This window comes from Lonchura striata, chromosome 22, assembly GCF_050655825.1.
Source record: "Lonchura striata isolate lonStrDom1 chromosome 22, ASM5065582v1, whole genome shotgun sequence".
NCBI classification, from domain to species: Eukaryota; Metazoa; Chordata; class Aves; order Passeriformes; family Estrildidae; genus Lonchura; species Lonchura striata.
The window spans coordinates 6874660-6902622 of NC_140724.1; the positions used below are offsets into that span (position 1 = coordinate 6874660).

The 27963-nt window shown below is 47.7% G+C and overlaps 1 protein-coding gene across 5 annotated transcripts in view; it reads left to right on the plus strand.

The window, feature by feature from the left end:
- The window catches only part of SLC23A2 (solute carrier family 23 member 2), a 51828-nt gene that overhangs the window by 2450 nt on the left and 21415 nt on the right, over positions 1-27963 (plus strand). For 2 of the 5 annotated variants that reach the window (XM_085559277.1, XM_085559275.1), the window contains exons 2-7: positions 825-10102; positions 17494-17745; positions 18660-18758; positions 21632-21748; positions 23305-23462; positions 27017-27105. In XM_085559277.1, coding sequence (XP_085415403.1) covers positions 17623-17745; positions 18660-18758; positions 21632-21748; positions 23305-23462; positions 27017-27105 — 586 coding nt within the window. In that variant the 5' untranslated portion in view covers positions 825-10102; positions 17494-17622. The other 3 variants (XR_014949864.1, XM_085559274.1, XM_085559276.1) reach the window with 2 other exon arrangements.

Below are 27963 nucleotides of genomic sequence, written 5' to 3' on the forward strand. Positions count from 1 at the left end.
TGGAGACTTCTTCAGGGGAAGCTTGAGATAATGGCAGTGTTTGAAGATTATTTTTTTCACTATTTCCTCCACATTTGTTCCGAAGAACCTGTAAAAAATGCTGCGTTTGTGCGCAGCTCCTATTTCAAATGTTTGTTTTTTTAAATTCAGCCAAGTTTTTTTCCTCTTTGATTCTGTCGGTATGTTTGGGGGTTTATTTCTTCCTGGTGTAGCCAAATCTACCAACTTCCTCAGCACGAAGGGGTGTCCCGAGGGGCTGTGGCTCTGTTATGTGGAAGTTGATTGCAGACCATTGAAAGGAAAGCAGGTGAAACTGCAGGCGTGGTCGGCATGGGTTCCTGCAGAAGTGGCTGCTGAGCTGCTCTCAGGACTGATCTGAGCTGCAGCAATTAAACTCTCCTGGTCCTCGGGGCAGGGCAAGGCAGCTGGCACCCCTGGGAGCTCTTCCCACCACGAGCTGGTGTTGTTTGGGAGGTGACGGAATCCTGGAATGGTCTGGGTGGGAAGGGACCTCAAAGCCCACCCAGTGCCGTGGGCAGGGCACCTTCCACTGTCCCAGGGTGCTCATCCATCCAGGCTGGCCTTGGACTCTTCCAGGGATCCAGGGGCAGCCACAGCTGCTCTGGGCACCTGTGCCAGGGCCTCATTCCCCTCACCGGGAAGGATTTCTTCCTGGGAGGATCTTGTCCTGCTGTAGCTGCTCCTGTCAATGTCTCCCTGTGAATCCTGTAAGAAATCTCATGCCCCAGAAGTTTCTGTTAGGGCCATTTCTTCAATTGATTTATTTTGCTCTCAAACACTTCTTTATGTGTTTATCCTTACAGGAGAAAATGCAGATGGCTGCACACAACCCTTCTACTTCCATTGGAGCTGATGGTTTATATGTTGCTGGAAAATCTATTTATATCAAGTGTTATTTATGAAGCCTCAGTGGTCATGACATGGCCTGACAACAGTTACCATGGGGGTTATTTTACTTAAAAGCTGCAGGAAGACAGTATTGACAGACAGGATGAGTAAGAGACAAGCATCCTGATGTAGTGAAGGCAGGAGTAAAATAAATCATTACAAATGAAAGCTCTTGCTGTGTTCTCCAGCCTTCCCGGGGGTGAAGTGTGTTCAGCCACGGCCAGCTTCGTGGGGTGCACAAAATATTTCTGTCAGTGCTTGGGAGCACATTTGCTTTATGGGCAAATGCTTTTAGTTGTTATGAGCTGTCTCAGGACAGGGTTTCTTTGATGGCAGCAAAGAAATCTGATGATGTTTGGCTGTTTTCAGGTTGTGGGAAGGAAATGCTTGCTGTCTGAATGTTTTTCTGTTGGAGATGAATCTATGTGGGGATTTCTTGCCATGGCAATTTGGCCCAGAAAGGAGCAGAGCTACTTCCTTGGAAAGGCACTTGGGGTGTTGAGACATCGCTGGCTCTCGGTGGGGAAAGAGAGGAGGAGGGAGGGCTGGACTTGCAGCTCCTGTTTGTAATTCCATCCCTTCCACTAGCATTCATCCTGGCTTTTCCAATGTTTTGGGAAATTCCCCACGCAGCTCCTGCTCTCTCCAGAGTTTGGGTTTTGTGGTGGCCGGTGTTGTCACTGTCGCCCTGGCGGGGCAAGGCTGGGCTTTGGGAGCTCCGGGATGGTTTTGGGAAGGGTGGATTGGCCACGAGGCTGTGCCCAGGGGCTCCCAAAGCTCTGGGTTTGGCTGGCTCCCTCCTGGGATGAAATGCTCTGTGTTCCCATCCCACAGCTCCTTCTGATTGCTGAGGAATGGTTGGGCTCGAGGTGAACGTAAAACTAGTATTTTAATGAGTTTATAATTAGAAATTCAACGATCTGAATCTCCCCGTGTCTCAGTTCTCAGGCCAGAAGATGCAAGTGCTGGTTAAGGAGGGGACAGGGAATGCACTTAACATCCAAGTGTCTGCCATTACTTATTTCTTTTTAATATAACTTTTAAATAGCAGCTTCAAGCAAGAATAAACTTTATCCTGGTTTGCTGAAAGGGAATTTCCAGAGCCTTCTCAACACATTCAGGCAACCAGAATATTTTATTCTTCCCCCAAAACCTACATTACTAAGCAGAAATAAATCAATGTGTGTTTTTAGGAGTGTCCCAGGCACCTTGAGGGGATGGCATGGCTGGATTTTGGAGACTGATACATCTCTGTTCTCTGAACCAGGAATGTTTTGATCTTGGACTTGTGTCAGCAAAGTGCCTGAGAAAACAAGCTTTGTCTGATAGTTGTATTTTTAGGAGCAGAGGAGTGCAGTTGTTGTGGTGAAGGAGCCAAGTTATCCCACAGTACCTGGGAGTATCCGAACTTCCCAAGCTCTGAAAACAACACCTGACCTGGTTTCTGTGTGTTTGGGTTAAACCAGCGTGTGCCCTTCGTGATCAAAGGGATTGTTTGAATTTGTCACCCCCCTCATGCTCACTGTAGAGTAAAACTGCTGGGAGAATGGGCCTCAAATGAGGATGGTGGTGAAGGGATTGACTCACTGTTTGTTGGTTTTGACTGTTGGGAAATGTGAGTCACCAAACTGATTTGGAATTTGATTTTGAATGGCTCCATGTCCCCCAGTTCGCTGTCTGAATTTATATTTAAATCAAACTGTTGCAGGGCTCCTGCCATTCCCAGTTGGCTGAAGCATTTTGGGAATAGCATTTTGGGCATGCAGGGTAGTGGGGAAGCAAGTGAAAGGCAGTTTCAGGGGGGGCTCTGAAATGCACTGACATTCCTGGGCATTAACCTCGGGTGTGAGCTTTGAGCAGTTTTGGGCTCTCAGTGGAGCGACACATTTTAATTGGCTTTACTCCTGTTTTGCATGGCCGTGAAATGGCAGCCCAGGGCAATAATGTCGATTTTAGTGGTTTCCTGGCTGTTACCCACTTGTGCGATAGTAAAAGTTAACAGAACAAAGTGCAGCTTTAATGGGAAGGCACCTTAAACACTAATGCACTTGGCAGTGTTTATGTGCTGGGGCGGTTAATGGGAATTTATCCCAAGCTCCCAACCCTCTGGAAGTCCCATGGAGCCAGCAATGGCAAGGAAATGCTGGAAGCCTTTGACCACCATGCCCAGCTTTGCAGAGCTTTGTGAGCACTCTGTTTTCTAGCCCAGAAGCCATCATCTGAAGGGCTTCGTGGTTTTGTGACCTTACTCCTGTCCCCACTTCCCTGGAGTGGTTTGAATTCCAGGTGCTGCTGCGCTTTTAAAGGGAATTATTGTGTGTGAATGTTCTTAGCAGCGCTCAAGGTCAAGGAGGGGAATCTCATGAAACCAGCACGTGACTCCATGTCGTGACTTTCACTTTTTATTTAAGAGTCGGGAGGGAAATAAAAAGCTGCACTGCGAAGTTAGCAGCCTTCTCTTTTGTGTGCTGATTGCAACGAAGCTGGCTCGGAGCTAATAGCACTTAGTGGACTCTGCTGTGGGAAGGGTTCAATTTTTGTGGAGTCTTTGAGTCCCTGTGGCAGGAAAAAACGAATTTTGCTCTGTTTATTACTTGTCCTTTGTGTGGAGCATCCTGTATCCAGACTCTGACCATACCCAAAAAACACATCCTTGTTTTTGCAGACTCTGAAGCACCACCTCTTCACAGCTTACAGCAGCTTTTTTCCCCCCTGCTCTTTTTCATTTTTTGTACAGAATTAATGGTTTCTGAAAGGTAACTAAGTCTTCCTGATGCAAGCAGCATTTGCTTGGTCATATTTTAACAGGTTGGGGTTTTTGATAAAAGCTGACAGATCACGGTTTGCTGACCAGCATTTTGTTGTGTTAAGACCAAACCCAAGGAGTAATTTGGATTGAGACTGACAAGAAGGAAATGGGAGCTGCAGGTCCCTGTTCCTAGGCTCAGAGTGCAGGAAATAATTGCTGTATTCTCATAGAGTGTCCCTTCATCTCTGGGAACAATAACAATTACCAGTAATTTGCTGATATTGGATGTATTTGCATGGGTGCCGTTTAATTTTGTGTGTGGAATTTTGGGAGGTTGTGCTGAGCAGAATCATTATTACCAATATAATTTCTCAGGGCTCTGGTCTGGTTTATTCAGCCTGTTGGACACTTGTTATTTGTCATTATTTCAGCTCAGTGATAGAAGCTTTTAAATCTGAAACAAACAAAACAAAACAAGAAAAGGATGGATGAGGGAATGAGGGAGAGGATTTGGGTTTTTTTTATACCCAAGTGTTGGGGGTTTGTTGTCCTGTCAGATGTTTTCTTCGTCCATCTGTCCTGTTGGCAAATAGCAGGAAAGGCAAAGGATGGAGGGCTGAGCTCCTTTGGAGTCGTGATCCTCCTGGTGAAAACACACGATGTGAAAACCCCTCCTGCAGCAGGGGAAGAGCTGCTGGTCCTGTAAACATCCCCTGCTAATGAGCTGCTCTGCTTTGGAGGGGATCAAACACAGCTAATGCTTTTCATGGAGATGCCTAATCAGGCACAATAGAGCCAAGCAAAGCTGTCAATTAAAGCTTCTATTAAATTGCTTGCTATAAATGAGCCTGAAGGCACAGCGCTGGCTGAGCTCCCCTCCTCGGCTCCTGGGCTCTGCTAAAGATTTTGTGATCAGCATTAGCCCGGGTTTGGAGCTCACTTAGGTACACTCCATCTGCATTGGTCTTTTCTCCTAATTATTCAAAGGGCAAAATGTGTGCTGAAGTGCTGTTCCTTCAGATAGCAGCAGCTAAGAAGCCTTGCATTTATCTGATGCCAATTAAGTAAGAATAATTGAGATTATTTTGTTAAAAGCAGTGCTGAAACACATCTGCCAAAGAGCCCCGAAGATGAGGCAGCCATTAAGGCACGATATTAAACCCACAGTATGTAGGTTAAAAAAGGATTGGTTTACTGGCAGAATTCACAAAGAGGTTTACTGAAGGTAAACTAGAGGTTAATTATACTGAATTTTCCAAAGAACTTTTTAAAAAAGTCCTCCCAAAACCAAGAAGTTATTGTAACTAGTGTGAACTCTGAAAATTTCACAATTCTTTGTGCTTTTCCTGAGCAGGCAGTTGGGTGTTAAACTGGCTGTTCCATTTCTGCCCTACTTCAGTTGGAGAAGCAGCTTAACCTTCTTTCCCAGTTCTGTTGCTCGCAGGGATATTTAATGCATTAATATCTATTTAATGCATTCTTAATTACCCACTCACCCAGGCAGGAAAATCTTCAAAGCCACTGCACTAAGTGACATCCCCATCGTTGTGTGACACAGGGGTGAGGTGGCAGCTGGCTCCTGTCCCCTCCTGCTGCCCCATGGATTCAGAGCGGCCAAGAAATGCACATTTCTGAGGAGGTTGGCCAAGAAATGCACATTTCTGAGGAGGTTGGCCAAGAAATGCACATTTCTGAGGAGGTCGGTGCAGGGGCTGCTCTCACCTGAGCCTGCCTCAAACAGGAGGAGGGGAGTCACCCAGCAAGTCTGGCTGAACACAGAAACACTGCCAGGCTTGTTGTGAAATTAATAAATTAGTAATTGCTTGGCTTAACGTGTGGGAATCAAACGCAGGGCTGCTTGCAGTTGTTTGGTGTGTGGGCAGGGGAGTAAGGAGTGCTGGTTTGGCTTAAATATCATTAATGGCAATAATGATTTAATTTTTCCCCAGTGGCTGTGGGAAACCGAGCCGTGCTTGGTGACCGAAGCTCCTGGGGCAAACAGCTGGGCGCTGGTTCTTGGTGGGAATATCTGCATCTCTTATTGCTAATACAGTGAATAATGGCCTCTGTTCTTGCTCTGTGACCCCGAGAGGTGCTCTGCCCCGTGCCCTGCCTGCTGCCAGCTCCAGCAGAAGCTTCTCCTGCTGCTTTGGGCTTGGCTCCAGGTCAGGACCTCCGAACCTCGGAGTGGGGTCGGAGCAGCCGTGCCAGGATTGCACTCCTGGCAGTCCTGGAGCCGCAGGATCCTGTCCTGGAGCCCAGCAGAGACTCCTGAGAGTGACTCTGGCTCAGCCCTGGGACCTTGGAACGTTCCTCTGGAAGTGCTGTCAATTCCCTGATTATTCCCGGGAAAGGTTTTGAATCATCCCAAAGGAGCGAAAGGTCACTGAGCAAAAAGGGCATAACTCTCCCAACTGGATAATGAAAAAGAAAATTAAAAAGTGTGCTAAGTTGAGATTGACTTGTGGCTATGCTTTGAAGATGAAAAGGATTTTTTTTTTTTTTCATTTTGGATGCGGGATGTTGGGATTGGTGGGAGGAGGAGTTGGGCAGGAGTTTGGAATTACTGAGCTGTGAACCAGATCCCAGGATCACTGACCAAAACGATGGATATCTGCTCTTTCTCCCCTACACTTTTTAAAGCATTTAGTCTTGCAGCTGGAATTTCCAGCCTGGCTGCTCACTGTGTAATGCAGGGCGATTTTCAGGCATCCAAGCAAATGATGTATTGAATGAAAAAGTAAACAGATTATTTTGCGTAGAAGTGTTTTGCCTTTGGAAAATTAAAACAGCAGCAGCTTCGGCTGAAGGGTGGGGCTCTCCATGTTCTTGCACATCATGTTGGATTTTTCTCTACAGTTTAAGCCACCCTTCTGGAACTATTAGCAGTCACAAAAACAGGGAGAGAAAGGTAAAATCTGAGCGTGCAAAGTAACTGTGTGTCGAATTTGGAATGGGGAGGGACCTCAAAGGGCGCCCAGACCCACGGGCAGGGACATCTCCCACCATCCTGGGTGCTCCAGGCCTGGCCTTGGGCACCTGCAGGGGTGGGGATTCCAGGAATAGTGAAGGTAATGAGTTCAGGGTAATCTGGGAACACACCAAGGTAATGATGCGTTAAGGTTCCCTGCCTCTGCCCTGCACTGTTGCTCAGGCTTTGCTTCTGGCTTTTCTTGGAAGACAAAGGATTTGAGCTTTTGCCTGTAATTACAGGAATACCTGGAGTTCCAGGAAGGGAGTCTGACTGTTTATGAGCAGGGTGGATACAAAAACAGGTCCCAAAAAGCACATACGTTCTCCAGTAATTTTGGAAGTGCTTTAATCTGTGCCCGTGGCATCCAGGGCTTTGGCTTCACTGTTCTTCTGTTGTTCTTTCTTGACAATGATTCCTTCTTTCTTGCCCAGAAATCAGCCACAAGTATTCCTAAAGGCACTTCCATCTTGTAATTATCTTTTTACACAGAGCTCTGTGTCTGCTTTGATGTGCGTCTCAGATCCTGGGTTCTTCTTACAAGTATTTAAAAATATACCATTGCAGTAAAAGTCCTAATAAACACCTTAATAATACAGATGAATTAGGGATTTAAGAACAGAAGTTGGCCACAAAGCGTTGCATTGTCCAGCTGGAGATGTGGGATTTGTTGGCCATGGATTGCCCCAAGGTGTCCTTTCTCTAGGAGAGAGGGATTTGTGGGTTCAGGGGGGACACCCTGAGCAGGAGCCAGGGCTGGGCATCGCTCCGGAATTACCTGGGGAGTTTCCAGAGCAGTTCCCGTCATTGTGGTGTCGATTTGAGTCAGCACCAGGGAAGAGCAGTAGATGTTTTCATGTTACAGCAGATCTGCTAAGTGCTTTCTTAATACATTCATAAACATCCCTGGAAGTTCAGACTTCATAGCCGAGTCTTTGTGCCGTTCCCACTTGTGGGTGGCAGTGGATCTATTTATTGTGCTCGTGTGCGATGCTATTTTCTGGCTTTGCTGTGTTGTGTTCTGGAGGATGTTCATGGGAGGCTGCTGATTAAATAAGCTGATGCAAGAGATCACATATTTGCTGTGGCTTTGGGAGGAAGAATCCTTAAATTAGGAGGTGGCTACAGAAATGTAGTGAGGGGGCTCATTGAGCTGTCAGAGAGGAGACCTCCTCCAGCTCACCCTCTGGATGAAACAGGATGTTCTTGCAGGGAAGCTGTGCCTCTCCCTGAGCACTGCTGACTGCATCGCTCTTCCTTTTGGGTGTTTTTTCTTGTTCTTTCTTTGTTCTTTCAAAGGAGGGATTTGCTTAGCAGGTGTTTGCATTATTGTCATTTTGGTGTGGTGGGACATAACTGTTGTGTGCCACCCCTGTGCAGGGGGAATAGTGGACTTCAGAGAGGGATTTTATCCTGCCTGAATGCTGCAAAACTGCAGAGAAAAATCCTCAGAATAAATAAATATTCCAACTCAGAACACTGTCAGTAGTTACCAGTGTGTGTCCAAGACCAAAGAGAATTTGGCTGGAACACTCAGAAGTGTTGGTTCATCCTCACACTAAGCAACTGAGTGAGAAGAAGGCAGAAAATTGGATTTTCTCTTAATAATCAAAGTGAACTCCTCCTAGGAGTAACATTTCCAAGCAGGAGAAATGCTTCTTCCAGTTTGCATTTCAGATATTAAGCAGGAAATAAAAATGAACGTCGTGACCAAGCTCTCTGGGCTGAAGCAGAGCGAGATAAATCCTCTGCTGTGGTTCCCCTCCCACAGTAAAGGGCAGCCCCACACAATTCTCAGCTGCGGCTTCCACACCAGTTTGGAACTTGGAAGCTGCACTTGGAATGTTGAATTTTGAATTAGCATTCTCCTGCAGTGACAGTGATTCCAGTCCCTGCTCACTCCAGGGAATTTAACCCAACAACCCACCCTTGGATCTGTCCTGACATCAACCCTGGCAGCTGGGATTGAAGTGGAGGAGCCCAGATTAGCAGGTGGTTTATTTGGATTGAGCGTAAGTGCAGAGTAATCAGAAATTAATTGTTCGAATGTTGAAGTTCTCCAGTCACTGATGATGAATTTTGGAGCGATTAGTTTTAATTGCAAGGTAAATAGACAAGTCTTTGATTGCATACTTAAGAATTTTAATTGCATTGAACTCAGTTATACTTTGAACTGTGATGTTCAGGGCAAGTATTTGAGTCCCCATTAAAAAAACTGGTTGGATTAAACATCAGTTGGGCATTGGAGTAAAAAAGCAAATGGATTAGTTCTTTTAAAACCTGGATGGAAACTGGTGGGGCTGGATGGAACTGGGGGGGCTGGATGGAACTGGGGGGGCTGGATGGAGGGGCTGGATGATGGAGCCAGGGGAATGGGATGGAGCCAAGGGGGCTGGACAGCACTGGCAGCCCCCACACACTGGGGCGCAAAAAGAGAATTTCAGGTACCCTGAGCTCACTTTTGTGCCCTGCAGCTCCATGTTCTTGGCCTGCTCTGGGTTGAGTGCAAGGAGTGGAGTCACTGCTGGTAAATCCAGGCAGGAGCTGCTCACTGGGTGCTGCCCTGTGGTTTGTTCTGGTTATGGCTTCAGGATCAGTTGTAGGGTGATGGTGTCTCCTTAATCCTTTGAAAAGGGAAATGGGGATGAGTAACTCGGTGGCAGCTTGAGGCAGGGGCTGTGATGTGACAGATGACAAAGTGATGTTCAGGAGGGTAAGAACAGCCTTAGGCAGGGCTGTGCTCCCACAGAAGGAGAGTGGAGCAAGGAGGAGATCCATGGGAAGCAGTTTAGGAATCCTGGAATTATTTAAGTTGGAAAATACCTCTAAGATAAAGTCCAACCATTAAGTGATGCCACATGCCCCAGTAAGCCATCTCCATGGCTTTCATAGAGGGACAGGGACTCGCCCACTTCCCTGGGCACCCTGTGCCGTGCTTGGCAACCCTTTATTTATTTCTTGTTGGCTTTGTTGTTGTTGCAGGTCTTTCACTTCTGCGTCTCACTTTGCCCTGTGCCCATGGCTGTTCCTCAGTGTTTTTCACTGAGGAAGAACAGGAGACCAGCAGGGTCCTGGGGGGTTTTGGTTCCCAGTGAGGCTGTGGATCCCTGACCCTGGTCTTAGGGAAGAGCTCCAACATCTGGCACCTCTGAAAAATTTGTCCATTTGCTGATAAAAACATTTTTGTGCAAGTTACACCAGGGAGGCTGGTGAAAAAACGCTGGGATTAAAAAAGCTCCATCCTGGTTGCAGCTGCTGCAGCCAGACACAGAAATATTGGTGCCAGCTGTGTTTGGGGGCTCTGCCTGCCTCTTCTCCCCACAGTTTTGTGGCCAAGCCGAAGCTCCAGGGCCAAGCTGCTTTGCGTAAACCCGCCGGAGGCGTGGAGTAACGGGGGAGTAAGCGGGGAGTAACCAGGTGCTGCCTCCTGCCCTGCCCTTGTGTAACGTGGGCTGGGAGCAGTTACACAATGGGTGAGTACAGAAAGTATAAAAGTGCTCCTGGGGGATGAATGTCTGCATCCTCCAGGCTGCTGCTGCTGCGGGAGCTGCCCCGAGAGCTCGGTGCAGGTTTGCCTTGGGACTCACAGCCCGGTGGGGATGGTTGCAAAAATGAACTGGTTTGGTGTCAGCATTATGAAATAAGAAACTTTAAAAACGTCTGTTTGCAGGTGTTAATAACTAACTTTCTGTATCTTAAAGGGTTGAGGACTTAATTTCTCATTTTAAAATTGCTATCGCTGTAAGAAGATATTTACTGCTTCAGAAGTATTTGCTCTTTTATGTTTATCTTTAGACTTTGCTTTCCTTTTAATCTTTAAAATGGTAAAAAGTTACATGACATTTACGTAGTAATATTAAGAAGGCTTGAGCACAAAGGGTACAGCATCTTGGTTAGTTTCTGAAAGTTTATTAATTTCAAATCATAATAAGTTATGCTAAATGGAAGTGTTTCTTTCCAGACAAGCTTAATAGATTTAAGACTTTTCAAGTGTGGGATCAGTTGTTGGGTTTGTATTGATTATTGGGTTCAAGCTGTTCCCTCTCCAAAGGAGCCACAGGGAAAGAGCTTCGCATCCAGAGCCAAAAAATTGGCACATTACCTCGATTTACTTAATAAATGGAATTTTTCCTAGATGAGTCTCTAACTCCACCTTTGTTTTAACATGATTAAAGTCTTGGAAAGAAGGGAGCTTTCATCAAAGTGCCAAGTCCAAGTACAAAGCAGGCTGAGAAAGGACCCAGTGTGAGCTCAGGTTGCTTTGAGGGCCATGAAGGAGCTTAACGAGCTGTGTATTAATATCCAGAATAACGGCGAGGTATCGGAATGCCCAAATTATTAATTCTCCCCAGGGAGACCGTAAGGACTCCATAGCATTATAAATCAAATTACCGTGTGCCATGCGCTGTGCGGGGTGCACTGAGCTCCGGGGCAGACTGAAGGAGCAGTGAGACACAATTTAATTTTTATTTACCCTGAGTCTGGAGGGCTCTGCAGGTGTCAGTTCCCAGCAGCGGCTGCCTACAGATAACGAGCTGTAAATTGTCATTTCCCACCTTCTGCTCGCACTTCTTTGGAATTTAATCTCACATCCCTGTCCGCTGGTGGGGTGGCAAATGTACTGCACAGAACTTGGGCAAAACTGCCTTTTGGGACAGGAAAATGGGAGTAACGGGGTGAAAGATGAGTGGGAGCTGCTTGGCCAGCAGTGTTCTGATGCTGGAAACTCACATTTCAGCTATTCTGGTTTAGAATCCCAGCCTAACTAAGCTCTCAGTTAATAACTTGACTAACCAAACTTGTGGTTTTTGAAAGCTCTGAGATGCTTTGTTAAACACCTCATTCAGCTGGATTTAAGTCTCCTTCTCAACGAGCTCATTCACACAGGAAGTTAATGAGATTTAGCTAATGTGCTTTAAATACATGGAAGGTTTGAGCTCGGCATAACTTTCCTGCTTAGCTTTGTGTAGACTTGCCCTAATAACGTTGGTCAGTTATTAAAGCACCGTTCTGGATGGCATTCAAAATACCAACTACTTAAAAATTCATTAGTGCCCCCACAGAAAGAATATGTTTGTGCTTTGGAGAGCTACTTCGGGGTGAAGAGAGACTTCTTAAAGTGCCCATCAGCTCTTTTTAAAACCTAAACTGAGCTTTTTGGAGCTCAGGTGTGAGGAAGTTTGGCTATGTAGCAGCATTTTATTTGTCTCTGCTGCAGGTAAAGATGGACTGCGTGGTGTTGGGTTAAATTTGGAGCCTGCTTTTCTTGTGGATGTGGCTCAGTGGAGGGGCAATCCCTGGAGCGTTTAGGACGTGGTGGCATTGCAGTGCAGCTTCAGTTGATGGAAGGAACTGGAGAGGCCCCTGCTAAAGACAAATCACGACTTTCCTGGGACCAAAGAGCCTGCTCCAAACCCCCGACTGAAGCAGGAGGGTGTTTTTTACAAGTAGCAAAAGCAAATTGAGTGTGGGTTCTGAGCACCTTCTTCACATCTGTGAGATGGTGAAAATGCCCTGGAAGGCAGAAGAAACGCCTCTGAGGCACTCCCTGGGTGTGTGGACAGTGGTGGGACCTCGCAGGTGCCATGTCCAGGCTCAGATCTGGGATGGGGCAGTTGGACTTGTGGTTCTGCAGACAGGACTTTGCATCCTTGAAGTACTTACAGGGCTTTTTTAACCTGGGTGGTGAGAGGTTTGTGGGGTGTTTTTAACTGGCGAGAAACCTTTTTCCTAGGAAAACATCCAGCACCCTTTGGACACCTCTGAGTATCAAAGTTCTCTTTTGAAGAGAACTTTTCTATGCTCTTTTGGTGTCTTGTAATTTGGTCCTCCATATTTGAAAACCCCTTGGTGATGTGCCAGGTTCTCAGAAACAAGTAAGTAACTCTGATGTTTATTTATTTGAGCTGTGAGATAGGTGTGGACAGCTGCGCAGGCTGGAGAGGGAAAAGGGGAGCAGTGTTGTAAAATTCTTCTGAAATTAAAAACAGCAGAAAAGTGAGAACACAGATAAATCCAGTGCCTGGAGCTGATGCACAGCAGACGAGGTCTGGCTAATAAAAAGATGAGATTTGGGGTTTTAATGGCACAGAATCAGTGCAGAGGTTTTGTGAGGGTGTATCTAGAGCTCTGGAGGAAGCTGCTATTCCATAATTAACTGGGAATTGCCTTGCTTTGGTGTGGAACCGTGTGTCTGGCCAGGCACAGCTGTGCTCTGTGAGCAGACTTTGTCTGATGGGAGCCTCCCCAGCGTTCCTCGCTGTCTGCACTGCTGGAGCACTCCCTGCTCGCTTTGCTGCAGGGTTCTGGGCAAGGAATTCCTGCCCCAGCTTCCCTGCTCACTTGGCATCCGTCCTGTGCCTTCTGCAGCTCCCTGGGCACTCGGTGCCAGCCCCAGGCTGTGTCTGCCTGTCCCCCCTGCATGTCTGCCTGTCCCCCCTGCGTGTCTGCCTGTCCCCTCTGCATGTCTGCCTGTCCCCCCTCTCTCTCTGCCTGTCCCTTCTCTCTCTGTCCCCTCTCTGTGTCTCCCCTTGGAGCCCTGCCTGGCCCGTGGCACCTCTGTCTCACAGTTTGGTTTCTCTCTGACTTGTCGTGCAGAGCAGGATCACCTGCTTGGCCTAAATGCACTTTTTTTACCCCAAACCAAGTAAATCCAGCGCTTTTGTTGCTGGCTTCAGCTCTTCACAGCTGTGACACTGCAGGAACTGAAATTTTGCTTTAGCCTCAGCCTCTGGTGTGTCCTTCCCGTAGGGAGCTCCCAGCCTGAGCCCTGAGCAGGTGGGGTTAAAACTGATTTTATTTTCTGCTCAGACTTGGCACATGGAGCAAGAAAACGGCATGCAGGGAGTCCATGTCCCTTTCCACCTCTCTGTTGCGTGTCTGCTGCCAAAATACAATCTCAGACCTAGAGGATGCCTTGGTTGTGTTAAAACACATCAGGTGCCCGAGTTCCAGAGGTGCCAAACACTTGGAAGTGCCAGCGAGGTGGTGAAATTCCAGAGGCACCTCAAGTGGGACAGCTCCTGGCTGAGCATCATCTCTGCTTGCAGGAGAAAGTTGGTCTGTTCACATGAGCCTGACAGCTAATTAAAATAATAAATTGATGATGGTAATTAGGCAGTGACCTTAATTTGATTCTAATCTCCTTAGTGGGTGCAACAGCCAGAGTTTTTTTGGCTCTTCAGCCATCTGTGACAGCCAGGAAGGTCCTGGTTGGCTGTGCCACCACTCCTTGGGGAGGTGTGACATGGGACAAACCCAGCGTGGGCTGTCCCCTCCCCAGCTGCTGCTATCACCACCCTTGTTGTGCTTCCTTTGGGAATATTCCCCTGTGCAGCAGGGCAGGGCCACCAAATTCAGGCCAGGGTGGGGAGGAGAGGCCACAGGGCCTGGCTGGGGGCCAGGGCAGGGATTGTCTGAAGGGACAGGGAAAACCTAAATTATTTTGGTTGTCACTGGGTGGTGGGCTCAGCTCAGCTGAGAGAAATTTAGGATCCAGCTGGAATTTTGCCTTCCTGGTTTTAGAACGTTTTTGGTTTGAGTTTGGCAAATAAGGGGCTACACAGGAGGTCCTCTCACTTTGGAAAAATTGTAATTTTCAGGGCTGGAAGTCATGGGGGAGCCTGAGCTTCCTCCAGAGGGTTAATCTCTAGGTCTGCTCATTGCAAATGAGCTTTACAACAGCGGTGCTGTATCCTGAGCTTGGCCATGCCCAGTCCTGCTGCTGCCAGGCAACAGGACCAGCAAGAGGAGTTTAAAAAACCCCAAATCGGCCCAAACTGAGAGAAGAGCCCCAGGAACTCACCAGTTGCCCAGGAGTGTCACAGCCTGGAGGCCAGGTGGGCTTTGTTTTCCCCCAGTCTTTGTTTTGCCAGGCTCTGGATTCAAATATTGATGTTGAAGGCCCTTCAGCAGGGTAGGGAGGAACTGCCACAGCAGCAAATCTGATGCAGGGAATATTTTTGGTGTGCTTCAGCCAAAAGCTATATGCAGTGCTTTTAAAGGAAACAGTGCCTGGATCCCACTGCCTGCTGCTCTGGGGCTTCATGGCCAGTTTTTCCTGCCCTGGCAATAAGCTCTTTATGTCCTTCTGTCCTGCCCAAGTTAACCCTTGGATCTCCTTAAGGGATGAGCTGTGGAAGGATTTTTTACTGGCTCACAGGCACTTGGGTACCTCGGAAAGTGGAAGCTTTTCAGGGGCAGATTTTGCTGTAGGAAAACCTTTGTGCTCCAGTGGATGTTTTTATTTGTGGTGGAGGTTCCAGAGCAGACTTCTCTTCCTGGCCTCTGCTGGAGGCTGGAGGAGCTTTTTGCTGGAGAAGAGGCAGAGGTGGAGGTGCAGAGTGGCCTCTCCCTAGCCAGGAGGCTGAACTTGCACCTGGGCTTTCCCCTGCCCTTTGTGTAAATCCTAATCTTATCTCCAGCTCTGTAAAGCCCCGGCCTCCCTGGGCCTTCTGTGTTGAGCACACGTGTGCACTGGGGGTAATTCATGTGGGAAGGTGAGTCCTGACAGAGGTTTCACTTCCAGCCTTTCCTCTGGATCCCACCCCGCAGGTGATGGGTTGTACTGAGTGCACCTGTGCCATGCTGAATGGGTTTTATCTCTTCTGTTTTATCTCTTTTTCCAGGACATTTCAGCTCCTGAGGAGCTGGATTTGCTATGGAGGGCTGTAAAAATGCCTGAGTCATGTGGTGGGCTGATAAGGAGTGATCTCTGCCAGGTAGCTTTAGGCAGCAGCAGAGTTTATCTTCTCCTCTTTGACACTCCTATTGCAGAATCAAAGCATTCCAGGAGCCTCTGATGGTCAGCTGTGCCATTAAGTGCAATGTTAATTGCTGGGTAGAAGCAAGAAGAGCTGGGAGATTCCTTCTCCTGGTTTTTCTTGGACCAAGCCCTTTTCTTGACACAAACCCTCCCTCTCTTTAGGAGAAGCAGCAGTGAGGGGGTTTTGGCCCGTGAGTTGGGAGCTGCAGATCCGAGCCTGGAGCTCTCCTGGCTCAGCTGTATTGGCCCTGGCTGAGGGAGGTGTCCTGCTGCCCTTTCCCTCCCCGTTCCCAGAGGATAAAGCTGCCAGACTAAACCTCGCCCGGCTCCAGCTCTGATTTTCTTGGAGAATGAAACACATCTGCAATGACAGAGCGAGGCAGATTCTTTTCACTTTGTTCTTGTGTAATAGGAAAATGATAAAAAAACCAAATCTCATTTCTCTACAGTGCAAGCAAACAAAAAACCCCTCCAAAAATCCCAGCCCAGGCCCCCCAGTGCCCCCAAACCTTTAACCTGATAACCTGTTAACCAGTTACCTGTCCTCTCTGCCCTGAGCTGCACTTTGTGGTTATTGTGAAAATGGGAATGGCAGGTTTTTTCCAGAACAATGAATATTCAAACCTGTCTTCTCCTTCATTCTTCAAGTGAGAAATACTTGTGCTACCTTAATATTTACTCTCACAAACAAATCTTAACTCTGATTTGCAGGCACTGCCTTCCATACCATGCTGATTTAATTAATGCTTCAAGGGATCTCTGTGCCTAAATTGTCTTTTTTATGGAACTTCTCAGGAGATACCTACGTTGCTTTGCAAGTTTTAATATGTCTTTCACCTCAAGGAACCAGAATTTTCCAGCAAATGGGCAATTAACAGCTATTAAGAGGCTCTAAAATATTAGTATTCATATATTAGTACAGTCCTGAATTGCCCTCAGCAGAAGAGTCTTTCTCAAATTCAGTTGTTATTCCAGTTACAGTAGACAGGAGCTGCTGGCATTTCCTGAGCAGCATCTGGAAAGGAGACTTCAGGAAAAACCCAAGTTCTGCTGCTTTTTTTCCAATCCACACCTGTGCTTGTGAGTGCCCATGAGCTGTATTTCCACCTTCGGGTTCAGCTGAACCCATCATTAACTTGCTTTTGAAGTAACACCGGTGTGAGTGGGCTCTGCTGCAGAAAATTCCACTTTTTGTGGCTTTCAAGAGGCCTTTTTGCAGGTTCTGTCCTGTACTTTCACCTGTACCTGACCTGGTTTCACCTGCAGGTGTAGGCAGCTGCGTTCTCTGTTTGAAGCTCAGTAACCACAGGTTGCAAAACTTGGATTTTCTGTGCTGTCCTGTGGGGAGTTTAGGTTCAAATATGTTAATTTGTGTTCTTTAGAAATGAAAAATGTGGGAGGGCAATGGCCTGGCAGGTCTGATTTAAGGAGCAAATGTGGGGAAACTGTACTGGAGTGACCCCCTGAGGTGTCTGACCTTTCCAGTTCCTGTGCCAGAAGAGAAGTGAAACTCATTAAAATGCAGAGTTTATCCTCAAACCATTCCCTCAGCATCAGGCAGCTTACTTGGAATGTTCTTCATGCAGCTGAGAATTTGGGGGCAGTTTTGGGTGAGGATGTCCAGCAGAAGGGGCTGTTTCTGTCTGAAAGGCACGTGTGCCTCACTGTCCATCCAGTCTGAGTTTCCCAGATCCTTTTTATTTCAAAGTAAGTTGATGCTTTTTATTTCAAAGTGCATTTTGTAATTGGACAGAAAAGTCCACATTACAGACTTGGAGTGATTAGTTATTGGGTTAAAAGTAAAAATAATTTAAGTGTCATTTCTAAATTGCAGAGTTTGGCCTGAAAAGGCCTTGTACAGAAAGGTAGTTAACCTTTTTGTAACGTGTTAGTAGAATGCTGTAGAACTCAGGACTTCTAATATGGCTAAGAAATAATAAACATCTGAACTATTATTTAAGTGCCTTCAATCCCAACCTTAACAGAAGTAAAGAGGCCAAAAACCAACATACAGTGGTGCCCCGTGTGAGGAGTGAACTCAGATGATGAGACTGACTTTTTTCCCTCCTAAAAAAAGCCAATTTCTGCCTTCCCTCCTAGGAGCCGTTGATGGGAGCACCACGCTGAGGTCCCAGCTGGGTTCCTGAGCTGCTGTTGCCTCCTGGAGCTGCTGTGCTGCAGTGAGGAGCTGTCCCTCCTTTGGCCTGTCCCAGACACCTCCTGTGCTGCATGCAGGTGCTGGAGACCATGGGCATCGGCAAGAACACCACCTCCAAGTCGGTGGAGGCAGGAGGCTCCACGGAGGGCAAATACGAGGATGAGTCCAAGCACCCAACCTTCTTCACCCTGCCCGTGAGTGAGCCCAGCCCGCAGGCAGGGAGTGCTGCTCCAGGTGTACAGACACCTGCAGGTGTACAAACCCTTCCAGGGAGTGCTGCTCCAGGTGTACAGACACCTGCAGGTGTACAAACCCTTCCAGGGAGTGCTGCTCCAGGTGTACAGACACCTGCAGGTGTACAAACCCTTCCAGGGAATGCTGCTCCAGGTGTACAGACACCTGCAGGTGTACAAACCCTTTCAGGGAGTGCTGCTCCAGGTGTACAGACACCTGCAGGTGTACAGAGACCTGCAGGTGTACAAACCTTTCCAGGGAGTGCTGCTCCAGGTGTACAGACACCTGCAGGTGTACAAACCCTTCCAGGGAGTGCTGCTCCGGGTGTACAGACACCTGCAGGTGTACAGAGACCTACAGGTGTACAAACCATTCCAGGGAGTGCTGCTCCAGGTGTACAGACACCTGCAGGTGTACAAACCCTTCCAGGGAGTGCTGCTCCAGGTGTACACACACCTACAGGTGTACAAACCTTTCCAGGGAATGATACTTCAGGTGTACAGACCTACAGGTGTACAAACCTTCAGGTGTACAAACTTTTCCTTTCCACAAGCAGTCAGTGACAAAGCTCTGAATATTTGTGTATAAAGCTGGAGCTCTCTGGGATGTTTTTAGGGAGCTCTCTGGGGCATTTTTAGCGATCTCTCTGGGATGTTTTTAGGGAGCTCTCTGGCATGTTTTTAGGGAGCTCTACATGATGTCTGTCCCTAGACCTGCTGTTACAGAAATGATACCTTGCCATGCTCCTCATGTTCTCTAAATGTCAGAGCCAGATGTCAAGTACCCAGAGAGAAAACTGACTTACAAGGTGTGATGGCAGAGGAAATGCTGATTTTAAAACTTCATCTCTTTCTGGTTTTGCTCCTTTTTCCAGGTTGTGATAAATGGTGGAGCCACGTCCAGCGCTGATCAGGACACCGAGGACACGGAGCTCATGGCCATCTACACCACGGAGAATGGCATAGCAGAAAAGGTCTGTGGGGCTGCCCTGGCAGCTGGGAGCTCTCCCAGCTCCCGCTTGTGCTCCCCTGGCTGGGAGGTTTCCTGTCCCAGAGCTGCTGAATTGCACATTCACATCACCCCAGGCAGCTCTGCCCTCGTGACTGCTGGTCACACACTTTGGTTGCAGCACTTGGGGCATGACTCAGGAAATGGTGGGAGCAGTTCATGCCCTTGGTTGGGATTTTTCCAGCTTTTTTCTCCATTCTTTCATTCCCTAGGCCTGTTTAGTGATGATCCTGCAAGCTGAGATGATGTGAGTCTTTGTTTAAAATAAGGATGAGGGTTATGGTGGATTTGAACTTCTGAAATGTTCAGTCAAACTCACTTTGTCTCTGAAAAGCCTCAGCCTGACCCAGGTTTTTCAAATTGTCCTGATTCAAACAGGAACAAAACTCCTGGTTCCAGGCAGGGGCATCATGATGCTCCTTCCTTCAAGGCCACAGTTTCTCTTGGGGCAAGGATGACTCCAAGGGATGCAGTTAATGCTTTCACTCCCGAATTTCGGGTTTCAAACATCCCCTGAGGAGCCAGAGGTGGTCAGTGCTGGGTTTCAGGGGAGCTTGGCCTGGTGCACTGCCAGCTCAGCCTGCCCAGGTGTCTCACTCCCATCCCCACCACACTCATGTTTCATGGGCAGGGCTGTGTTACCTGTGGAAGTCTTTGATGGCTGATTTTTGGAGGAGGGGAGAGGCACAATCTGATCAAAGCCTTGGGCCACAGGTGTTTGGGTGGAATTGTGCAATGAGATAAGCCATCCCTAGACACCACAGTGTTTCTGGTTTTCCCAAACGTGTGCTTCCTTCCCTCCCAGCTGATCCTCGGGGTCAGAGCTGTGGGTGGTGGAGAATAGTTCACCTAAAAGAGACCTCGAGCTTTAGAGTAAGCAGATCTCCCTGAGTTAAAGCTTTGCTGTGGCTCCAGTGAAGGAACTGGGTGGGCAGCCCTGGCACTGGGTGCCTGCAGCAGCTCTGGCTGCCCCTGGATCCCTGGAGGTGCCCAAGGCCAGCCTGGATGGATGGAGCAGCCTGGGACAGTCAAATTGTTGTTTTCATTGTTGTTTTCTCCAGAAATATCAAAAAAAAGCCCTCAACCCACAGCCTCATCCAAAATAAAACCCTCAGTCAGCTAAACCATCACCCTGTTCCTTCCCTCATGGCAGCAAACCAGTGCACTGTTCTGGCTTCCTTTGCTATTTTAAATTTGTAGGAAATTGTTTAATAATAAATCCAAAACTATCCCATAGGACAGAAACCAAAAGATTCAGTTCTAAACGTGTGGGAATTGTTCAGCACATGAAAGGAATGTGTCCCTGCCCATGGCAGGGCTGGCACTGAGCCTTAAGGGTCAGGCTGGACATGAGGAGGAATTTTTCTCTGGAAAGGGTGGTCAGGGATTGGAAGGGCAGTGATGGAGTCCCCATCCCCCCTGGTGTTCCAAAAATGTGTGAGTGTGTCACCTGGAGATGGATTTGGTGATGCCCATGGTGGTGCTGCTGTGTGAGGATCTGAAAGGGCTTTTCCAGCCTCAGCCATGCCATGGTTCTAATTCCTGGTTTTTTCACATGTTTTTTTTTTTTTAGAGAACTGGGTCAGGAGAGAATTTGTTCTTTTTTTCAGTCAGTGAAAAGCTGTCTGGTCAGTGGTGCTGCAGGAGGTGCAGGCCTGGGGAGAGCACTGCTCAAAGTGCTTTAAAGAGTTCCCTCAGATGAGAGTTCCTGCATTTTGCATTTCTGCTGCAGCGCCCGCAGCGCTGTGCCCACCTGCACTCCTGGCTGTGAATTTTCCCTGTGGATTTGCTTTCCTCACAAGGCTGAGGTGGGAGGGGAGTGCCAGGCTCAGTTTGGCCTTGCGGGTGGCACCAAGTGGAGATTACCTCAGGCCAAGCCGTGGATGTGTGGGTTTTTTTGGAGAAGTGAGGACCATTTGGGGCAGTCACGAGTCTGGCAGAGCTCCCGGGCTCTGTGTGAGGCAGCTCCACGTGGGCTCCGAGTGTCTTGGGTTGGATTAGGGCAGAGCAGCTGTTGTGTAAGGTCCTTTTTTAGCTGCTGGGTCTGAAATTACAAAATCTGATACTTCCTCCTGCTTCTGTTGTTGTGCTGGGGCTCTGGAGCGTTGTGGGTTTGTTCCCAGGAGTTTCCAAACCAGAGGGAAAGGATTCCACTTCTTTGTGACAGAGAAAAGGCAGAGCTGGCCCTGGTTTTACTGGGAAAGCTGCAGGGGTGTTGATGTGTGAATGTCTGTGGTCCATTGGCATGTGGTAGGCCTTGCCTAAATTCCTGGGGGAATTGAAATTCCTGGAGGAATTCTGCTTGGCTGATAGAATTTGGTTGGGGATTAATTTGGCGTAATAATTAGCATTTTTCTTGACTGCAAAAATGAGAGGGAAGAAGGAAAATTATAAATTCTTTGGCTAAAAGTGGTTAACCAGGATGAAATTGGATAAGAGCAAAGCAAGGAAGCAATTATCATAATGAGGATTTATTTTTGCCAGTGATTTTGGTCTCTGATGCAAGGACAGAGCTCTTCTTCCTAGTTTTAATTCTTCCCTGTTTTGTTTTTCTGTTTGCTTTTGTGGCTTTGGGGTTTGGTGGGGTTTTTTAACAGCCTTGTCATGAGGAATCCATGTTGGGGCACCTTTTGGCTGCCAGATCAGTTCTGTCATAAATCAGCAATTATAAATAAATAAGCAGGGATTGTTCAGGAGGGAACATGCTGGCTACAAATTCAGGAGCTGGATGCGAAAGGCTTTGAACTTGTCACAAATCAGCATTCTGAAGCAGCCTGGCAGTTGAAATTCACTTTATTCTGTGCAGCACTGACCTGCTGGTGCCCCTTGTTCCTGCAGAGCTCCCTGGCAGAGACCCTGGACAGCAGTGGCAGCTTGGATGCCCAGAGGACTGACATGATTTACACCATCGAAGATGTTCCTCCCTGGTACCTCTGCATCTTTCTGGGCTTGCAGGTACATCCCCAGGCAGAGACAGCTTTTCCTTCTGTACCTTTCAAAGTGTGTTGAGGATTTTCTGTGCACTTCATTGTGTTTGTGTGTGTGAGTTTTATCCTTCTGCACTCTGCCCTGTTTGAGGAAGGTGTTAGGAGGTTTCTTCTGAGGCTGATCACAGTAGAGCATTGCTCTGAGAATGGTTTTGAGGAGGGGTTAAAAAGTTTCTTCTGAAGCTGATCACACTCAGATCACTGCTCTGAGAATGATTTTGAAGGAGGTTTTAGGAGGAAGCTGATCACAGAGCATTACTTTGAGAATTATTTCAGTTTTCAGCTCGTGCATTTGTGAGAGTGACTCAAATATTCAGAGTTACAAGCTGCTGTTGGTCACTGAGTGAGCAAAGGCTCAGTGGTGGCCTTCACAAGGGACATTGGGCACCCTCTGGAGTTAGAGATGGAGAGAGAGAAGGGTTTAAACCTGAAATATGGAATATTCAAGCTGCCCCTGCAGTTATTTCAGTTGTGAGAGCATCAGCCTGCACCTGGCTTGCCTTTGGAGCACCAGCAGCGCTTCCTGCAGGGAGTGGGGCTGCAGTGGGCAGCAGAGCAGCTGCATTCCTTCTCCTTCCCTTCTGCAGTGGTAGTAACATCTGTCCCACAGGAATGCTGAGGATTTGGTCATCTCTGTAAATGACCTTGAGATCTCCAAACAAGCACATTCCAAAACATCCTTTTTGTGTCTGCCTTTTCCTCAAGGACAGGCAGTTCCATAGGAATTCTGGTATTACTTGTGTGTGGGGTACGGTGAAAATTTGTTTCTTTTGCCTTTGGTGTGCTTGGGTTGAGGAAGAGTTAAGGAGCCCTTGGGAGCTGCTTTGTGGGGATGTGAGCCAGTGGGAGTGGAGTTATTTCTGGGCTGGAGGCTGCTCTCAGCACAGTTACCTCCGTGCCTCCTCAGGAGTGTGGCAGGGACATTCTTCTCTCTCTCATAGAGCAGCACAGAGGGAAGAAAGAGAAAACAATTTCTATTTCTGCTTCTTGTTGTTCTCACGTGGAATGTGTTTGGAGAATTGTTTACCTTGGTTGGATTCTGGTGAGGATTGTTTGAGCCTGGTGGCCAATCCAATCCACGTGTGGCTGGACTCTCCAGAGAGGGTTACAAGTTGTGGGTGAGTTAGATTTGGTAGTTAGAAAAAGTAGGTTTGTAGTTTTAGTATCTCCTTTAAATAGTATATTAATGTATTAGAGTGTAGTTATAATAAAGAAATCATTCAGCCTTCTGAACTGGAGTCAGACATCAGCATTTCTTCCCATTGGGTTCACCTGCATTTACACTAGGAGAGCAGCTGTGGAGCTGCTTCGGGACCCTGTGGATCCCCCAGAAATGACAAAAATCAGAAACCTCCACAGAGGATCGGGAGCAAAACGCTGAGGACAAAGCTCAGGGCAGGGGGAGCTCTGGCGGGGGCTCAGCAGCAGCAGGAGGAGCTGCTGCTGGCCCGGGAAGGAGCCAGCTGGGGTGAGGGCATGGAGGGGCGGCTCGGCTGGCAGCACTAACCCCCCCTGTGCCCCCAGCACTACCTGACGTGTTTCAGCGGGACCATCGCCGTGCCCTTCCTGCTGGCCGATGCCATGTGCGTGGGCTTCGACCAGTGGGCCACCAGCCAGCTCATCGGGACCATCTTCTTCTGCGTGGGCATCACCACCCTGCTGCAGACCACCTTCGGCTGCAGGTGAGCCTGGCCTCGGGACCCTGGGCTCCCCAGCAGCCAGGGCTGGGGGCATTTGCAGAGGAGAGGCACAGAACTGACAGCAGCAGTTTTGCAAAGCCGCTCCCCAAAATTCTCAGGTGGATCTGAAATAGCACGAGGCATTCCAGGGGTGGGAAAATACAGCAAAGAGAGGAAACGCAGCAAACAGAGAAGGCAGACGTGTTCCTGGGGGAGGAAAATTTATACACCTTGCTAAAGAGGAGCTGCCTGTGGTGCTTTTATGAATTTCTTCAGTGAGATTCTTGGTGATGTTTAGGTGGTTGTGATCAGTCCTACAGCAAATTGCATCCTGTGAAGGGCTTGGCAAGTTAAAAAGGCAGGGAAAAACAGTGAGGGGAAGCATGTCACTCTGAGCTGAGTCTCTGTTACCTCCCAATCCCTGAAATAATTTGGGTTTATTTGTTGGCTGCTCTGAGTTAGGGCAGTGATCATTCCTGGAGCTGGGAGAACACACACAAAGGTGTGCAGGGATGCTCTCACCTCTTCTTAGGAGGGTGGGAGAGCCCAGGTGGCAAATCCTTCAATAAATCTGGTGTTGGCAAGAAAGATAAATCTTTCCAAACCCGTGTTCCACTGCACAGCTGTTTAACGTGCTGACCTCAACTTGGGGAATAACTAAAACCTGCAGAGTTATTTCTGCATCTTGAATAAAGCCAAACCAGAAGAAAAGTGCACATTTAACCCTCAGGTGGTTACTGAGGTGATTCTGGACTCACTCTGTTCACTTTCAGAGAAATGTGAGCTGAAATCTTGCCTTCCACTAGACAATTCCAAACACTCCCCACATTTTTAAGGATTTAATTGAGAACTAGAATCTTCAGGTGGCAAAGGCGCCTCAGGAGGGCATGGAAGGCAAACCTGTGGTGGATCAGCTTTTCATGTAAAACATTTCCAGCTATTTCAGGTTTTCCAGTGTATCATTTGGTTGAGTTACCTTTGCTCTTTTTCCTTTGGGGAAAAAAACCTTCCCTGTATTTTTTTGTCTTATTGGACTTAAGAGCTCACCCCTCTGTCTTGGAAAGTTCACTCTGATGGCAAAACAGCAGAGTGGAAATGGTTGGAGAAGCAAACTTTCTTTCCCCAGTGTATTTTCTGTTAGTAAAGATTCCCCAGAGTCAATAATCTTATATCCAACCTGTCTGGCTCCTTGTGCTGTAACCATAAATCCTCATGTACTTTGTCTGGAAGTTTGTCATATTTGGGTTTTTTCCCCCCTAACTAATCTTGGCTTTTTATCACTTACTTGATTGAAATTTGGGGCTCATTCAGAGAGAAGGGACCCAAAATTACAGTGCCATCATTTTGAAATTCTCTGTTCTTTCTGTGTAATCCCACCCCTGCCCTCCACCCTGATGGGATTTTTCCCTTTTACGTGGCTCCCACTTGCACTGTACTTAAATTTTTACATCTCTGAAGGCCAAATTGTGTTTGGGCCTTAAAATAACTTTTGTTTAAGGAGGAAATTTCCACGCTGGGATGTTTTATAACTATTCCCCATGTGATGGGGGGTTTATGTAAGGCTGGGAATGGGATACAGCAGCACAGGCCTCTCAATGAGATTTGCAAGTATTCATTGGCAAGTCTGTCAACTGCAAAGTATTTCAGCAAATAAAGGTTTCAAAAGGCCAAATTCCACAGTTTAAGGGTCCTTAAGGATGGATTTAGCTCGATTACAGGCGGAGCTGTGGTCAGTTGGGTACCCAGACCAGTTCTAGGAATTCCAGCTATTCACTGGGTTGTGCAGAGCCCCAGCTCTGGCAGGGGTTCATTAGTGGGTAATTAGTGGCACTGAGATGTCACACACAGCTTTAATCCACGCCAGGGTGGCAGCTCTGGTGCTGTGCCCTGCACTGGCTCAGCTTTCTCACGTCTGTGGGACGTGGGAACCTAAGGAGACATCTCCAGATGCCTTTGCCTGCAGAAAAACTCCTGTCTTCACAAGGGCCGTGCCAAAATGGAGCAGCTTGATGATTTAGACATGAATTTGAAATGATATCCCACTCGTGAGCTTTGGTGCTTGAAGCTTTTTGGTGCTTTAGCTGGCTGGCAGTGAGTGGCTGCCTTGAAGTCTGTAAGTCACATTTCAAACTGCAGCTGTCACTTGAGACAGAGACAGATCTCGGTTGACTAATTTTGAACAATTTGTTAAAAAAAAAATACTTAAAATTAAATTACTTTTGTTTTACCCCACAATTTTGAGCCTTTTTGGAGCTCCCTCAGTTACCTGTGTCACGTTAAAAGTGGAGCAGGACCAGGTGCTGAGATGTGATTTGATTTTCCATCTGTGTGCTGGTGTTTATTGGGATACAGAACAACCCAAGCTGGCAACAGTGACCTCAGCCCTGGAGAATGTGTTTGCACTGTGTGTTTACCAAACCTCTGAGGGGGCTGTGTAGGTGGGATGGAGCAGTAGCAGCTTGTTCCAGGTATTGCAGCCCTGCCATGGGCACCAGCTCTTAATGAACCTGGCAGGATGGGCTGAATCATTCCCTGAGCCACCAGCCCTGCCTTCCCGGAGGTGGAGCTGGGATTTGGGCACGGAGGAGCTCCCAGGGGGAGTTCTGTCAGGTCAGCCATGCTTGGGTGGCCCATGGAGTTTATGAAGTTGAGTTTCCAATGCAATTTTCAACATTTGGTGGCTTTGAAATTTCCCATGGCCCAAACTGCTCCTGTGAACTTCCCAACTCCCATTAATACCAAGCCTCTGGTTTGAGCTTTTCTGTGCTCACTGTGCACCATTTTCCCCCCACACCTCTCCTCCTGTGAGCATTTTCTGATCTTTACCTGAGCAGTTCTTTTTCCTGCCCTGATGCCTGAGCAATTCTCCATGTCACACCTTGGGGTCTCCTGTTAAAGGGGCTCTCATGGCAGTGCATTAATGTCAGCATTTGCAGAGTATTTCAGAGTGCATCTGCAGTTAAGTAACGTCAGGATATTTGTTACACAAGGCACAGTGGGGTCAATAAATTCATACTTGCTGCAGGTAGATCCTCTTCAGATCTCTAAACCTTTTGGGAAGTGTAAACATCAGTGCTAAGAATGTCATCTTGAAATTCCTGTGGTGTTTGTATTTATTAGTGGCAGCCCCTCGGAACATCTAATCTGCTCCCATCGAGCCAGCAGCTACTGACACATGACTGCAGAATGAGTGTGCTGGGAGTCATGCAGAGGGGAGGGATGGAGCCTGCACCTCCAGGGAGCAGCTCCCTGTGCTGGCACGGTGAAAGCTGAAAGCAGCACCCCCAGCTCAGTGTCCCCTGTGTCCCTGTGCCTGCCACAGTGCCTGGAGTCACCTGCTTGAGAACTCCAGCAGGTGCTGCCAGCTCTTTGCCTGCTGAAGCCTTTCTGTTTCTCTGACTGGATTTCGTTTTTTTTTTTTTGGTTTTTTGGGTTTTTTTTTTTGTAAGAAATCCTCTTATTGCCCAGTTCTATAACTCAGTGCAGAGTGGTTTTTGTGCCCACCCACTGCAGTGACCCCACAGAACGTCACCATCTCTCCTCTCCCTTCCCACCAGGTTACCCCTGTTCCAAGCCAGTGCTTTTGCATTCTTAGCACCTGCCAGAGCAATTCTCTCTCTGGAGAAGTGGAAGTGCAATAACACAGGTAATTGTTGTTTATCCTTGTTCAGGTTTAAGTGACAAATGGCCCAGGTCTCGTGGGGTGCAGCTGTCAGAGCTTCTGATATAAAAACTGGGAGTAAAGGGCAGGGAATATGTAAAGCCTCTCTTCTTACAGCGTTAAAATACTCTGCCACAGAAGATTTCTAACACTGTCCTGGTGGAGTTCTGTTTCTGGGGATTTTTAAAGTACAAAAACACTGACAAAAGAACTGTAACCATGTCATAAAGTAATTCCTCTGATCAATTTACATTCTGCAAATGTTCCTTCCCGTAATGTTCCAAATGTTTGGAAATACTGAGTCCAACTGAACCCTTTGAAGTTGTGAGTGGGAGGGAGTTTGAGCAATGTACAGCATCACCTCCAGACCAGGATTTTCCCCTGTTGAAGTCATACCTGACAGGTTTTGACAAGATTTGGATGTTCTTTTTCACTCTTTCTTTGCTGCTGTTGTCATCCTGGAAGGTTTGAACTTCAGAGGGAAGAGATTCTGGCTGGGATGGGGGCATTTGCTTTAGACTGGGCTGGAAGGTGAAATGCCCCTGGCAGTTTTCATTGGGGGGTGGTTATTCAGCACCAGGGCTGTGGGCAGTGGGAAACAGCAGCACAGGGAATAATCAGGCTGCTCACGCCTGACTGAAGCTCTTCCTAGGGCTCCTCTGGACTCTCTAATAACTGAATTCCTGTTATTTGTGTGTTTATACATCTGTTAACTCACATTCAAGATGTGATTAACACCCAGCTTGTTGAAAGAAACTCTCTGATAACCCTGGGTGGCAAAGCCATTTTCCCCAGGACTCCAGACTGTCAAAAAGAGCTTTGCTGCATCTTCCTCCTGCACCC